Genomic DNA, 15,858 nt, shown 5'->3' with positions numbered 1-15,858 from the left:
CCTCTATAATTGGGTGAGTAAAGTAAACAGTGTCTTCCTCCTGCTACTTATGCAAGAACTGCCATTGTCTGATGGAAAAAAAAATCTTTTATGTCTAATTTACCTCTGGTTTGAAACACAGGAGGCAGCAAATTTAATATTCAAAAACTGTCCACCAAAACCAATTTAGCATTAGTCCTGACGACAATTATGCAAAATTCACAGCCCCAAAATGCTGGTGAGTGATTCTTCCGTGCTCCAGGTTCCATGTTAAACAGGAACTGAAGGAGGTGGTGTGTATTTTAAGAATGTTAAGCCCATTTCAACTCTTTTTTTTTTTTTATATATATTTTCTTTTCCCGCAGTCACTTCATACCTCGAGAATCTGCTGTGCGCGGAGTTCCTTCTCCATACGGATTTGCTGAATGCGCTTTATCTTTTCCTGGTAGGAGAGGAGGAGGAAGTCTGTTAATTGAAAGTGCTGCTATGCATTTAAAAAAGTCGAATGGCAGCCAAGCTGCAGTCGTGGGAGCACCATCAGTTTCTGTTTGAAATGAACGCTTATAATCTCATGTGACATGACCCTAAGACTGACCCTAAGACTGACTCACCTGCTGTTTGAGAATCTTCAACTGTTCCTTTTGCTTCTTCCTCTCCTCTGCAGCCATGATGGCTGAACGAGAGATACAGAATGAGGTGAGATGTATGAACATCTTTGTGAGCAATAGAGTGGTATTCATAAGCGTGGATTACCTTGCTGTTTACGGGCCTCCTTGGCCGCCCGTGCGAGTGCCTGCTTCTCTAGTTTCCTCATGAGCTTCATCTGAGCCGCCTGCCGGGCGATTTCTATGATGAAAACAGACAAATCCCTCACATCAATATGAATACATGGGCCATTCCACTGAATGGTTGACATTTGATTGTTGTAACTCTTCAAAAATAAACGTTAAATAATAATCTTTTTCAACATTGATTCTAATACTACACTGTAAAAAAATATTGATGGTTTAACCTGGTTGCCTTAACATTTTAAGTTCATTGAACTGGAAAAAGTGAGTTAATACAATGAAGGAGATTAATTTAACCATCAGAAACTCAAAATGATATGTTATCTGAACTAAATAAATAATTTAAGTTGATTTGACAAAAGAAAAAAATGTTGTGATTACTACACTGTAAAAAAAATTGTTGGTTTAACTTAAAAAAGTAAGTAACCTGGGTTGCCTTAAAATGTTAAGTTGAGTTAATACAATGAAGTAGATTCATTTATCCATCAGAAACTCAAAATAATAAGGTATCTCAACTAAATAAATTATTATAAACTTGATTTGACAAAAGAAAATATGTTGCGATAAAAAATCTTGAAAATATTTTTTAGTGTACACATATTTAACTATTCAAAAATGTGTATTGGTCAAACTTTATTTTTTTACAAGGTTTAAGCAGAATATGGACGCATGTTTTCTCAATCTTGTTCCCGAAAATAATGTGTCGTTTAAAAGCAAGTTTAGAAGCATGTCAATTAATTCCTTTGTTTTCCCCACAAGAAAGTGTTTATTTTAAAGAAATTGTTGGTTATATGTTCAAAAAGTAGATTTTTTTTTTTTTAGAATTAATTAATTCAATAATTGTATATATTATGGGCCAAACAAAAATGATAAAAAAAATAGAGGTTTCATTTTATTTTTTTAGAAAAAAAAAAATTGTAACAGGACTGAAAGTAACAGGTTTTTAAGCAAAAAGTTATCAAATATATGGCATATGGCCACATAGCATTGATGCTACAGTAATAGCGTGAGGACACTGAGCCATTTCTAGTGCCTTACCACAAGTTAATATTTTTAAAATAAAAAAATTAAATCTAAGAAAAAGTTTAGGTAACAGGACTGTATGTTGGGATTGACCTTCTCATTCATAGTTACAATTTCATCAAATATACAGAAATGAAAATGAGAGGAGTGACTTATAGTCGCCCCATTGCCTTCAGAAGATCCAGATGATGCAACTTACTGTTGAAAATGTGTCTTGTGGAATATTCTACGTTTTTCAGAGGGGGGATGTAATAGTCTAACAGGACTGAGTGAATGAGATAAGTCAAACAGTAGCACTTTACCCTGAGCCTCAAGCTTGCGCAACAGCTTGGCCTCAGAGGGGCTTGGGAACTCGCTCTCTCCTAGATTCGGAGGGCGGCCCTTTCGACGTCGGCTGCCCGAACCCTCACTGCCGCCCCTCGCCTGCCGCTCCGTGCTGGGCGGACGACCTCGCCGACCCTCCATGGCCAAGATGTGAGGGATGACCTCTTCCTCTTTCAGAAGAGCCCACTGCAAACCCTGCAGGGAACAGAGGAGGGTCAGGCTTATGAAGACGACGGTAAAAACACAGAAACTTTCCTAATTTAGTGCCACAACGCTATAGATTAATATATCACTATACATTACGATAATAAATTGGTAATATTCAGAAATGTTATTCTCATTGCAGATCCAATTTTAGCAAAGGAATTAAAAGCATGAAAAACAAGAGTCAAGAAAGTCAATTTTTGATTTACATTTTAATCAGTAAACTTTAAAACTTTAATCTTACGAATCTCTTTCAACACACATGACAGACAAAACATGAAGTAACACCCTGTGGAAACAACGAGCGCTGATTATTGCACAGACTCCCTACAGTTTAAAAGGGGAAATCCAGGCTATCGGGGTTCAATCAAATTCCCTGCCCTGTTCAAGATGAAAGAGAGATACAGGGAGAGCGAAAGAATACGAGCGAGAGAGACAGAGAGAGAAAAAAGAACATAGAGAACAAAAAAAAAAAAAAGAGGAGATGAAAGGCATTCACCTGGGGTCCTTCTCTGGCTTCATAGAAGTCACCAACCCTTATTTTTGCACTGAAGCTAAAATTATCACGCGTGATGTCAGTTATTCCGTATCTGGACAGATACTACAGAAGAGAGAATAATAGTGATTTTGTCAGACAGGACATCCAGAGAGCCATTAGCACTATAATGGTACCAAACTCAAAGCAGCCTAGCACACCTGTCATAACAGTGCATAGCTAGCTAAAGTGACCAGATCATTCAAGAAAACTGCTGGATCTTACAATAACTGCTAATGGTGCACTGGGAGAGGAAAGGGGTTTAACGGGAGGGAGCATTTGGGGGGGGGGGTCTAAGCGAGAGGCAGCGGGGAAGACTGGTTACCTTTACGACATCCGGGTACTGTCGCAGTCGCTTGCCGCACGGAGAGTAATACGCGACGTCTCCCTGCAGCCGACCGCCCACTGTTTTCATCCTGGTCTCTCTTTGCCAGCTAGAACAATGTCAAACACATTGAAGAAAAACGCTTGTGTTTATCATTGTGCACAAACTTAAAAAAAACAACAAATCTTTATATTTATGCTAATTTATTCTATATGGTAATTTTATGATACCATGGATTTTATGCTTAATTTATTCATTTATTTTTATTTTTAACGGCAGATCAGCAGAAAGATTATCTTCGTGTCAATAATTAGACATTAAAAAAATCTAGCTGTTCTAGGTGATAGCTTTTTAAAAATACATCGGTTAAGCAAACACATCTACAGTATTTACATTAAAACGGTGCAGTCAAGAAAATATGTTAACCCTTAACAGGCAAAGGAAGGCATGATGGTGGTTCTTCTCCTTTCAATCATGTTTAAATCTTGAATGGTAAGATTTGAAAATACTAAAAATAACCTTTTCTGATACTAGAACTTATTTCTGTGGCATTCACATGTACCTTGATTGTACCATGACATCATGTAAATAATAAATATGAATGCAAAGTACGATGGTATTATACCATCGTTTTGCAATGGTTCTGCCCCAGTGCTTGTTTGAATGGGTTTGTAATAATAGAGAAAATAATTGTGATTTGTGGAGAATGTTTACTCATCTGCAGTTTTAATGTGATGTTTATACGAGACTGTGCTCTGTTGTTTTAGAAGCACAGAATGCAGATCTGCAGTTAACAGGTGTTGAGTCATGCTGCCACCAGCGTGTCATATTTAAACGTACCCCATTTCCAGCGGAATCCGTAAATCATCTTCATTCATCACTCGCTTTCTCTTTGCAGAGCCTGAGACAAGACAACAGCCAGACAGACACACACACACACACAAAAACACACACTTTAAGTAAACCGTTTCATCGTCTCTTACAAATTACAATTCACATAATAAGCAGCAAACAACATCAAATAAAACCTCGATTTTTTATTTGTTCTGCTTTTGATGGTGCCTGCATGCATAAAACCCGCCTCCACAAGATCAGGGGACTGCAATGCAATTGCTAAGGCGTCCTGATTGGATTTTACAAGGGGTTCACAAATATGAAAATTCTGGCCAATAGCGATAAGGCGAATTATTTTGTCTTGGCAGATAAAAAAATCATTGTAATAAATCAAAAATAGAACACGAACTAAGATAATGTAAATCTAGGCATCATAACATTGTAATATACAGCATGAAAAATTGATATTCATTTTGAGATTAGCTAAAGATTACATGTAACACTGTTATTTAAAAAAATCCAATGTAAAAACAGGACAAATGAGCATGAACAATAAAATTTGCAATACTGGCTGATATTAGGTCAGTTTTTTTTTTTCTTTCAAAATAGTAATACTATTCAGAAAGGATGCATTATGTTGATCAGATCAGTGAAGACATTAATAACGCTAGACTTTTCTAGACTAAGACTAATCAATGAATCCTGAAAAAAAATCTCTGTTTCCATAAAAATATAAAGCAACACAACAGTTTTCATCATTAATAAAAAGAAATATCCTTGAGCTCCAAATCAGCATATCAGAATGATTTCTGAAGCATCATGTGACACTGAAGACTGGAGTGATGATGCTGAAAATCCAGCTTTGCATCACATTTCACAAATTAAAATTTAAAAACATTATTTAAATTTGTAATAATATTTCAAAATATTGTATTTTGTATCAAATAAATTTAGCCTTGGTGAGCAGATAAAAAAAATATCACAAACTGCAAAGTTTTGGCCAATATTTGATATGGTACCTATATATTATGCATACCTAGTTTTAAGTGTGTCAGTGTTTTTAGAAGTCAATTTGTATGATGTTTTTGATAGTTTCATCAAAATCAAAAGAACCAAATCTCAAGTCTCAAGTATGCTATATTTTGGTTCATTGATATGACTTAAGAGTTGTTCACTTTTTTAAAAAAAATTGCTGATAATTTACTCACCCCCATGTGATCCAGGATGTCCATGTCATTCTTTCTTCAATCGAAAAGAAATGAAGGTTTTTGATGAAAACATTCCAGGATTTTTCTCCATATAATGCACTTTACTGGTAACCAAACGGTTCAAGGTCCAAAAGACAGTTTCAGTGCACACTGCAAACTGTTCAAAGGGCTTTAAACGATTCCAGGCGATGAATAAGGGTCTTATCAAGCGAAACGATCGCTCATTTGAAAAAAAAAAAAAAAAAAAAAAAGTGCCTTGCTCTGTTCTGTAATGCGCGTTTGTGACTCTCCCGTTCGAACTCGTTCATCAAAATGAACGAATTTTTTTTTCGTGTCATTTGGTCCATTAAAAAAAAATAATTGAACAAGTTGACTCGGGAAAAGATTTGTTCATTTTGATGAACGAGTTCGAACAGGAGAGTCACGAACGAACGCGCATCACAGAACAGAGCAAGGTGACCATGTGTGCTTATAAAACGTACATTTTTTTTTTTTTTAACGAGCGATCGTTTCACTTGAGACCCTTATTCATCGTCTGGAATCGTTTAAAGCCCTTTGAACAGTTTGCAGTTTGCACTAAAACTGTCTTTTGGACCTTGAACCATTTGGTTCCCATTGAAGTCCATTATATGGAGAAAAATCCTGGAATGTTTTCATCAAAAACTTTCATTTCTTTTTGACTGAAGAAAGAATGACATGGATATCTTGGATGACATGGGGGTGAGTAAATTATCAGCATTTTTTTTTACAGTGAACTACTCCTTTAAACATGACCTCCTGTATGCTAGATCAATGCAGTATTTTAGCCTAATTTCTTTTAGGCAGGAAACACCTGATTACATAATAGTAAAAGTAATAGCTCTCCTAAACAAGCAGCATGATTTAAGAGTATGATTTACTTCCGAAGCACAAATGATGCAAGACGAGCTACCCCCTCACATATAATGGAATAGGGTGATGTTCAAAATATGATTAATAGCAATAGTGACACTAACAAAAACCACAGGAAAAATCATATCGATCAAATCTCTCCTTCAGAGAAGGGAAGTCTGCGAACATAACGGGTGTTAAGTGAATCCCTTAGCAGCTCAAATAATGCTCCAAAAACAAATCCTCCCAGTAACTCTTCTCAGCTTATTACAGACTCCTCACACTTTTCAATGGACACAATTCTGCTTCATTAGAATAAGTGTTTCATTCCATCACGGTGAGGGATGCTGAACGCCATCCAAGAGCGGATGCACTCCTGTGCCATGTTTGCTGGATTTGAGAGTGTTTTGTTTAACAAATGTCTCTGTTAGCTTCAGAAGGAAAAAGCAGATTAAGTCAGCCAAACAGAGTTGGTTGATGTGTCTCAGCTAACAGGTTAAGGCAAACACGGGTACCGGAGTTAACCCAGACACCGCACAAAGAGCTCTTGTTACAGCTACATTTACATAACCCTAAACCTGACCCTGTACAAACCAAACACAAGAGGAAAACAATTAATGGAAACAGTTTAAAATGAATTCCGCTTTGTTGTTTTTTGTTTTGGCTACAATACAATGGCTAGGTCCAAGGACACACACCCAAATAGACGGGAGCAGAGGGAGCCCAGTGATGCCAGACGCCATCATTTATCTTTCTAAAAATAGACACTCCGTCATCTGAGTGTGACAGCCCGCACACAGGCAAACACACAAACCAAAGGGCATGCGCAAACACACAACACATATTCAACTCGTGCACACTTTTAATACTGACGGAGCTCTGAAGGAAGGTGTCATGCATTTACAGTTTTAGTTTATTTATAGTAATGATGTTGCCTGTGGTTACCTGGAGATGTGCCAACAGAGTACGATGAGGAGGGAGAGCTGTGATAGGTCAAGGCACCGGAGCTGCTCACAATGGTGGGCGTGGCCACACTGGAGGGCTTAATGACTTGGAGGTTTAGTGGCAGACAGTCTGACAGGCTGTGATTGGTGGACGAGTTAAGATGGGAAAAGCCCTTGCTGAGTTTCTGAGGAGTCTTCTCTCCATCTGTGTCCATCTCCATGACTCCATCCTTGCGCTTCTTTTTACCACCCTCTGAACCGTTCATCTCGCTATCTGAATTACTGTCCGACTCTGAGAAATAGAAGACGAGAGGACATGAGAATTTGGCACCAAAGAGCCAAATTAAAGGCAACTTGAAATAGAAATCACAATAACAACATATTTAACTTCCATAATCTGATGCATTTCCCAGTAAAAAATGCAATTATATTCAGCATGAAATAATGTAAGGAGTATTTCATCGGATCAGGATCTTAGGTAAAGTAACACATTGAATTAAAGGGATAGTTCACTTTGAAATTAATTTTTGATATGTTTTAGCTTACCTCAAGGGCATCCAAGATGTAGGTGTCTTTGTTTCCACAGTATTTTCAATTTTGACATTTTTCAGATAGTTTTTAGAAAACTAACAGTATTTATATCTTTTTACCTCGTGTAATCCAAGTGATCTGAATCAGTTGTTCAATGTCCAACTGAACCGAACTGAATCAGTTCAATGTTACGCTGGAAGTGATCGCTTGCGTGTGACGTCACTCAATATTTACACGGAAATTTCGGAAGTTTTACCTTTTACTAAACATATTTAGATATACCGAAATCGTCTTCCATTGCGGTTTCCCGTATATCTAAATATGTTTAGTGAAAGGTAAAACTTCCGAAATCTCTGTATAAACAAAGAGTGACGTAAGCGCGCAAGAGATCACTTCCAGCGCATGCGCAGACCGAAGCGCCCGTGCCGTCAGATCATTTTGTCATGGCTATGATTACAAGAGGTAAAAACAATATAAATACTGTTCGTTTTCTCACACAAACCGCTCATTTTGTGTCTTAGGCCATCAATGTGTACTTACATGTACGAGTCATTAAATCATGTTTAATTTTGACTTCTCTGTGCTGCTCTTTGAGGTGAACCGATTGAGGACCCCCTTCACCTCCATTGTATGACTGATAGACAACAACGGTTTGACCAAAAAATGTCAAAATTGAAAATGCTGTGGAAACAAAGACACCCACATCTTGGATCCCCTTGAGGTAAGCTAAAACATATCAAAAATTAATTTCAAAGTGAACTATCCCTTTAAGAGGACGATTGAAATGGTATTGCAGTGCAAAACATACTCCAGCAAACTCCGCTCTACTTACAACTTTGAAAAATATTTTTTTACATAGTATACCATGAACTGTTTCCATGATAATTGATACTCTATGGTTTGGAGTGAGTAAATAATGAAAGGATGTTCATTTAGGTGGCAAGACCTATTTCTTTAATGAACCCACAAAACCACTCTTCTAGGCATCTCACCTGAAAGACTATCATCATCGTCCTCTTCATCATCGTCCTCTTCATCCTCCACATCATCATCCTCGTCGTCTTCGTCTTCAGCAGAGTCATCCGAGTCTTTACTGCTGGGCAGCTCCTGCTCGGCTCCGCTGTGTTGAAACAGGTCCACCAGAGACTGCACCAGGTGATTCTGGGATAGACCCCTCCAGGCCTCTAATGCTTTGGGAGTCTTGCTCTTCCGTGGCTCACGAGTGCGGTTAGGAGTGGGAGACGCAGAAGCGGGGCTCTTACGACCTCCTGTGCTGAGGTTGACGGGTACGTCTGAGCGGGGTTTGGTGGTAAGTGCCAACGGCACATCTTGTGTGCTCTGGATGACTCCGTTGGGCTGGCCAAGACCCAGCAGTCCATGAGAGAAAGGCAGACTGGAGGAGGACAAGCCTTGCGCTGAGGGGGGTTTGGTCCTACCTGACGCTTCCGAGTTGAGTTTAAGAGGGAGCACGGAGGAGGATGAAGATGAGGATGAGGATGTGGGCACCCCTGCCCTCTTTTTTATCTTAAATGGGTGGTCCTGCTGTTTCTTTAACAGGAGTGGAAACGTCTGGTCCTGGGACAGGAAAGACTGCAGAAGGAAAAACAAAGAGAACGATGATGGAAAGTAAGAAAAGCGAGTCTACGTCACATTCAGTTTTATGCTCTAAAAAACTATACAGAAGTTTCAAAGCTATATCAACACAAACGTTCAAAGTGCAAAATTATATATATATATATATATATATATATATATATATATATATATCACACCAAGGACAATAACTACAACTATAAAGTATAAATAATTAGAATCATTCTAATTCTATGAGTATATTAAAGGTGCATTATGCAACATTTCATGTTAAAAATACCCGTTTTTCTATCCTATACATGCTTAAACAATTGCCTGATGGGCTGAATGAGCCCTTCTCCGATCACTCCGATCACTATAATCCAATACAGTAAAATAAACGAGAGGGATTCGTGCTCGAATTTGAGACTGGGCGTGACGTCATGCGCGTTCACGCTCTCCTGGCTATGTCTGACAGGTTTGTGTATTCGCCACCATTCTCCGTATCAGAGAAGACAACTCGAGTGACAAAAGATTTGTGTGGCTGATGCTCCTTTGGTTTTGAACAGCTCATGCATGATCGTGCACACCTCTGGTTGCAGTTTCGCTTGTCACCAGAGGGGGCGAAGTTCTGCGAAAACTCAGATACTTGCGCCATGGACCTTTAAAGACCAAACCACAGCTATAATAATAATGATACAGAGGAACGATATCATATCAGAATGATTTTTTTCCAAGTGATGAACAATAAAAACACTGCAAGTCAATCCCAATCCACCCAACTTTACAGACATTGAGATTTTAAAATGGGAGATGGCATAACTGCAGCGTGGGCTTATAATATAAAGCCATTATCATCCGTTGGTGTGGACGCTAATATAGTTATCGTTATTCAGAAGCTATCTCTTTAGATATTGTTCTTAATGTATATGGCTCTTACATCAAGAAATCAATAGTGCACATGGGAGACCTTTTTTCGGACATATTTTTGCGTAAAACTAACTTTTTTAATTTGTTTATATCCATTTCTATTATTCATATCTATTTATCTTTTTCTTGAAATCAATATTACGGCAAGTTCTGCTGCGGGGCACTGCTGTTTTCAAAACAAAAAGGAAAAAAAATGAATTTCCTTGAACGAAGCACATCTTCAGATAAAGGGAGATATGTATACTGATAGCAAGATGAGAGGAGGAAAAAACAAAAAATTGACAAAGAGAGTGAGAGTGAGAAAGGGGAAAACAGCAGAGGAGATGTGGTAATTGCGCTGGTTGTCATGTGGCTTAAGTGCTGGTGGAGGAAGAGTGTGAGTGAGCATAATGCTGCTCTGACTCACTGAAACAGAGAACAACAACGCGGCCATGACTCTATCAGCTCCACAACATTCATTAAGAGAGAAGAAATGCTCAAACTCTGCCTGCCTTCAACCGCTGAGCTCAATGGTTTGAAATCTTTATAGCAACATTATAGTTTTCTGACTCGTGAACAAGTTTGTTCTGAAGTAATAATAAAATCTGCACTTGCTAGAGAGTGTTTCTATGCTTGGGAGTTGCCAAAGAGTTTCTATGATGTTCTGGAGCCTTTCAATAAACTTCTTAAAAGGCCCCCTGAAACCAAAATGTAAGTTTTTTTAGCTTTTAGTATGAATATGTTAGCCTTATGCGTTTTAAAACAATGACAAAATTCGCATTAAAGAGATACAAACATTAATCTTACATCTCACACTTCCGTTAAAATTGATCACAGATTTGTATAACATCACCGCAGACTTCAGCTTCTCATCACATCTTCTGTCCAATCAAATGCGCTCTAATCTAAAGTGCCCCGCCCCCATGCAATAAATACCACCTGGCCAAAGCGACCGTTTGACACGTCACGGAGCAATATAGGTTGGAGACGTGTGTTCGCTTGCTCAAACGCTTCAGTTTTATTCCGTTTTCTAACTGTCAGTGGTTAAGAATTAAATGGCTAGAATTTATTCACACCTCTACTATTGGATGAGCTTTCATGGTTTTGTCAAGTACGACTTGCAGTCTGTGAGGTAAACTAAACGCTAAAAGCCATTTAATATGTCCTGCCTTAGCTTCCTATTTCAGTAGGAACAACACATAAAAAGCTGCGCGTTCCAAGGACCTTCAGTTAAGAAAACTCCTGCCTGTATACGTGAAGTAGAACGTCTTTATAAAATATCTTGTCTGCACACTTACAACGTTCTCAATGCTTTGGTTTGCATGTAGGGACCCTCATTATGTTACCGTGTTAGAGAGGGGCTATTTTGAGCCTTGATAGTGGTATTAACAAGCGATTTTTATTTTTCATTACTCTATGCCCTATATATTAGCGTTATAAGCTAAACAGTTTTTTGAGATAAAACTCTTTACATGCGATTATCATGAAAACAAATAACAATGAGTTATTAGACCAAAGGTTCATTTTGCGCCAGAGTTGTCCTTTAAAGGGATACTCCACTTTTTTTGGAAATAGGCTCATTTTACAACTCCCCCAGAGTTAAACAGTTGAGTTTTCGAATGTATTCAGCCGATTTTCAGATTTTTAGAAGAATATCAGTAACCAGACAGTTTCTGGTCTCATTGACTTCCATAGTATATTTTTTTCCTACTATGGAAGTCAATGAGACCAGAAACTGTCTGGTTAATGGATTCGAAAATGGTAAAACCCAACTGTTTAACTCTGGGGGAGCCTATTTCCAAAAAAGTGGAGTATCCCTTTAAGGTTTAGTGCAACCAGGCCCCATTCCCTACATATGAACTAGGTTTATGAACTGGGTCATTTTATTGACTTTTATTAAAAAGTAATAGCACCTTAACCAGTCGTGTTTTCAGGAATCATTCATCCAGCACACAAACTGCAACCCAAGGTATAAGCAAGAGCAACACAGTTGCTTGCCTTAGTAAGCGCCACTAATAAAATCAAAATATTATGAAACTGTTCCACACTGTAACATATTAATAAAATTACTCTGGTTAATTACAAGAAGAAGAAAAAAACATATTAACCTCTTCAACAGTAATTTCAAGGCAACAAAAGGAGAGGTGAGGAAAAGGCACATTTATTATACTCATTTGCTGAAATCTGGCCCCTTAAGAAGTCATGGAGTTAATTGCCTGTTGGTTTTGCTTCAGTAATTCTAATAAAGCGATGCACATTGTCACTTTCATTTACCAACTAAAGCTACACAGTAGGGAAGCCAGTCCCCACTGATAAGAGAATGGAGCTGTCCTTTCTGTCCTTCTCTCTGCGTTTGTGTCTTCAGCACATTCTCTCTCATACACACACACACAAATAATTCTCTCTCCCACTCACTTTCTCCCTCTCCGTTACTCTGACCTTTTCAAATAGGCTGGTCAATAAGGAAAGACACGTCCTGAATACCAACAGCACCCTAAAAGCGATAATCCTAAATTGGCTTAAAAGATATGGACGGATACTGTGGAGAATTTGCTTTAGCTGGTTTGCTTTTCTGGAAAATGAAAATGTGGATGCCGGCCTTGAGGGAAAAGTGAGATTAATGTATGGACTTGAAGGATAAACATTCTCACATTTCTCCTGCCAGACCGTGGCACACTCACCTGTTTCAGCCTGTAGTCAGCAGTGACTTGTGCCAGAGAACTTTCCAGAATCTTCCTGCTGGTCAGAGCATCCAGTGCTGGAGATTGGGACTTGTGGGAGGAAGCTTGGGATTGCGCCTTGAGGGAAGGGGTGAGCGGAGGCGGTTTGGGGGAAGAGGACAGGGGGAGGGGTTTCGGAGGGGAGGGGACTGATAGTGGTTTGGGGGAGGAGCATAACGAGAGTGGGAGGGGCTGAGGTGAGGAAGTGAGGGGCTTGGTAGAGGCTGAGGGTTTTTTTGGAAAGGAGGAGTTAAGATGCTGTGGAGAATGTTTAGGAGAAACGTCTCGACGTGACTGTGCGATAAGCGCTAACGGTTTAGCGGCAGCAGCCAGGCCGGTGGACTGGATGACGCTGGTGTGGAGGGGTCTATCCCTGGCTCTGCTGCCCGATAGAGACAGCAGAGGGGACTGAGACAGGGCTGGCGGAGGTGGAGAGCGATGAAGGTGCACTGGAGGAGAGGGCTCTAAAGGTGCACTGCCCAGCAGGTCTACATGGAAGTCCTGGGCCTCCAGCAGCCTGGCCTTTTCCTTCTTACTGAGCCCAGAGTTTGGCGTCACAATCTGGGCAAACAAGACAGGGAGAAATCCACTTGTTGATTAAGGTTTTTACACCAAAACCAGTCTGGAATGTGTTTTTACATGATTATTTTCCATTCTCACAGACCTTCAGCATTAAACAGGTTGTGTTTGTCACTCAAGACATATGTAAACAACCTTTGTTATGTCATTTACCAGATACTTTTATATAATAAGACTTCCAGTTCACTGGAGCAATCTGAGGTTAAAGGAGAACTCCAGCGAACAATGAACCTTTGGTCTAATAAAACATCGGTACCTAGTCAATCGTTCTCTGAGTTTTGTTTTCATGATAATCGAATGTAGAGAGTTTTATCTCTAAAAACTGTTTAGCGTATAAGTAATGGGGGCATTGAGTAAGTAAAAAGAAATCGCTAGTTTATACCACTAACAAGGTTCAAAATAGCCCCACACTCACACAGTAACATAATGAGGCTCCATGCATGCAAAACGAAGCATTGAGAACTTTGTAAGTGTACATATCGTTTAATAAGAAGATACTTTATGAAGACAGTTCACTTCGCGTATACAGGCAGGAGCCATCTTAAAAAATAGTCTCGATAAGTCGATTCCCGAACGCCGTTCATACAGTTCAGAAGTTCGTTGAACTTCATAAAGTTCAGATCACTCAGCACGACGTTCGTGGTTTGACTTATCGAGACTATTTTTTAAGATGGCTCCTGTCTGTATACGCGAAGTGAACTATCTTCATAAAGTATCTTCTTATTAAACGGTCTGTACACTTACAAAGTTCTCAATGCTTCGTTTTGCATGTATGGAGCCTCATTATGTTACTGTGTGAGTGTGGGGCTATTTTGAACCTTGTTAGTGGTATAAACTAGCGATTTCTTTTTACTTACTCAATGCCCCCATTACTAGCATTATACGCTAAACAGTTTTTAGAGATAAAACTCTTTACATTCGATTATCATGAAAACAAATCCCAGAGAATGGTTGACTATGTACCGATGTTTTATTAGACCAAAGGTTCATTGTTCTCCGGAGTTCTCCTTTAAGTGCTTTACTCAATGGCTCAGGATTCAAACCCGTAACCTTTTGGTTCCAAGCCTGGAAAACAGTAATAAGCTAATATGAGCAGTCTCTTACTTTCATTTTCTTTTTTTTCTGCCGCTCCCTTTCCGAGTCTGACTCTTCGCTGTCTTTACTCTGCTCGTCTTCGTCTTCGTCGTCATCATCTTCTTCCTCTCCAAGATCATCAATATCACTGCTGCTCACTCCGTCACTGTCAGTATCCAGCGATGATCCAGATTCACTCTCGCTTACGGCAGAACCCTCTACCTGCTTCTTACGGGCTTTCTGCTTTGGTCGACACAGACATCAATGATTCATCTTGTAAAACAGTTTCAATGAATTCAACAAACCATTAAATAATTGGTCATGCATATGTAATGTTTGTGTGTTTGGACCGCACACACTGCGTAGCAATGACGTCGTACCTTCTCTTTAGTTTTCTGCGAGGGTTTCTCCTGAAGCTCCCCTGTGCTGTTGCTATGGTGACTGGCCTTGCGGTCGCGGGCTTTGGCGTTGAGTGTCCGGCTGTGCTCAGGGGGCCGGGGCGCGGGGGAGGGGGAGGCAGAAGCCGAAACAGTTCCTTTAGCCGCAGATGGAGACAGTGAACGACCATTCACAGCTCCGTTCACACCTGCGCTCCAGAGAGTTTACATGAACCAGTGAGATGCTTTTAAACAAGTTAGAGAGACAAATCAAAATTTCCCTCAAAAAATATACAATGTATGTCAAATCGCCTTTGGTATGGATTTCTGAGACTAAAGTATAGGTTCAAATGGCAGAAGATCTCCTGATAAGCACCTGATGAATTCAACACTGCAGGCGAATGCTCAAGGCGATGATTACTGTGAGTGTACGGCCGCCTGAAGGCTACATTACTGCTGCTTTACTTTTGCTTAAGAATTATTACTTTATTGTTTCATGTTTAAGTCTGCCTCCGAGGGATATCAGATTCCCAGGAGGCAGATATAGACAGATTATTACCTTTGGAGGCCTGACTGCTCTTGCTGGGTGTTTTGGATGTATACGGATTGGCCTCGTGGTTGTGAAGGGGTGGGGCGAACATAGGTGGCAGGCTCAAAAAATGCGGGAAGAAAGCTGGAGGACTCCGTCCGTGTGCTTCTGCTGCTCTCCACCATTCTGAGAAAAAAAAAAAAAAGAGTAGAGTAAATCACCTTATAACATACATTAGGGTACTGTAGATTATCAAAATGAGACAGGACTGAAGTAAATAATAAATGATAATAATAATTTATTAATTATTTCCAATATAATTCAAAATAAACAGTATATTTATTACATTTTTTAACATTTAGGTTATTATAAAAAATATCAATAATAATAATTTATTATATTATCACTATTATTGTTACTGATGATGTTTTTGTTATTATTTATAAGAATATTACTTTTATTATAATAATATGTATTACTACTACTATTATTATTTATTAATGCTACTAATATTATTAATAATAATAATAATA

At 39.1% G+C, this 15,858-nt stretch overlaps 1 protein-coding gene across 15 annotated transcripts in view; it reads right to left on the bottom strand.

Moving 5' to 3' along the window:
- The window catches only part of baz2ba (bromodomain adjacent to zinc finger domain, 2Ba), a 110,276-nt gene that overhangs the window by 21,992 nt on the left and 72,426 nt on the right, over positions 1-15,858 (bottom strand). For 11 of the 15 annotated variants that reach the window (XM_039689202.2, XM_039689203.2, XM_089133852.1 and 8 more), the window contains 13 exons: positions 15,356-15,511; positions 14,800-15,005; positions 14,450-14,662; positions 12,728-13,327; positions 8,558-9,155; positions 7,036-7,326; positions 4,019-4,079; positions 3,179-3,287; positions 2,818-2,919; positions 2,093-2,309; positions 733-825; positions 591-652; positions 356-421 (listed from right to left, as the gene is read on the bottom strand). In XM_039689202.2, coding sequence (XP_039545136.2) covers positions 356-421; positions 591-652; positions 733-825; positions 2,093-2,309; positions 2,818-2,919; positions 3,179-3,287; positions 4,019-4,079; positions 7,036-7,326; positions 8,558-9,155; positions 12,728-13,327; positions 14,450-14,662; positions 14,800-15,005; positions 15,356-15,511 — 2,774 coding nt within the window. The remainder of the gene's footprint in view (positions 1-355; positions 422-590; positions 653-732; positions 826-2,092; positions 2,310-2,817; positions 2,920-3,178; positions 3,288-4,018; positions 4,080-7,035; positions 7,327-8,557; positions 9,156-12,727; positions 13,328-14,449; positions 14,663-14,799; positions 15,006-15,355; positions 15,512-15,858) is intronic. The other 4 variants (XM_089133853.1, XM_089133855.1, XM_089133857.1 and 1 more) reach the window with 2 other exon arrangements.

The sequence above is a fragment of the Pimephales promelas genome, chromosome 8 (genome assembly GCF_988280905.1).
Source record: "Pimephales promelas chromosome 8, fPimPro1.hap1.1, whole genome shotgun sequence".
NCBI classification, from domain to species: domain Eukaryota; kingdom Metazoa; phylum Chordata; class Actinopteri; order Cypriniformes; family Leuciscidae; genus Pimephales; species Pimephales promelas.
This window is presented reverse-complemented; position numbering and strand designations above follow the sequence as displayed.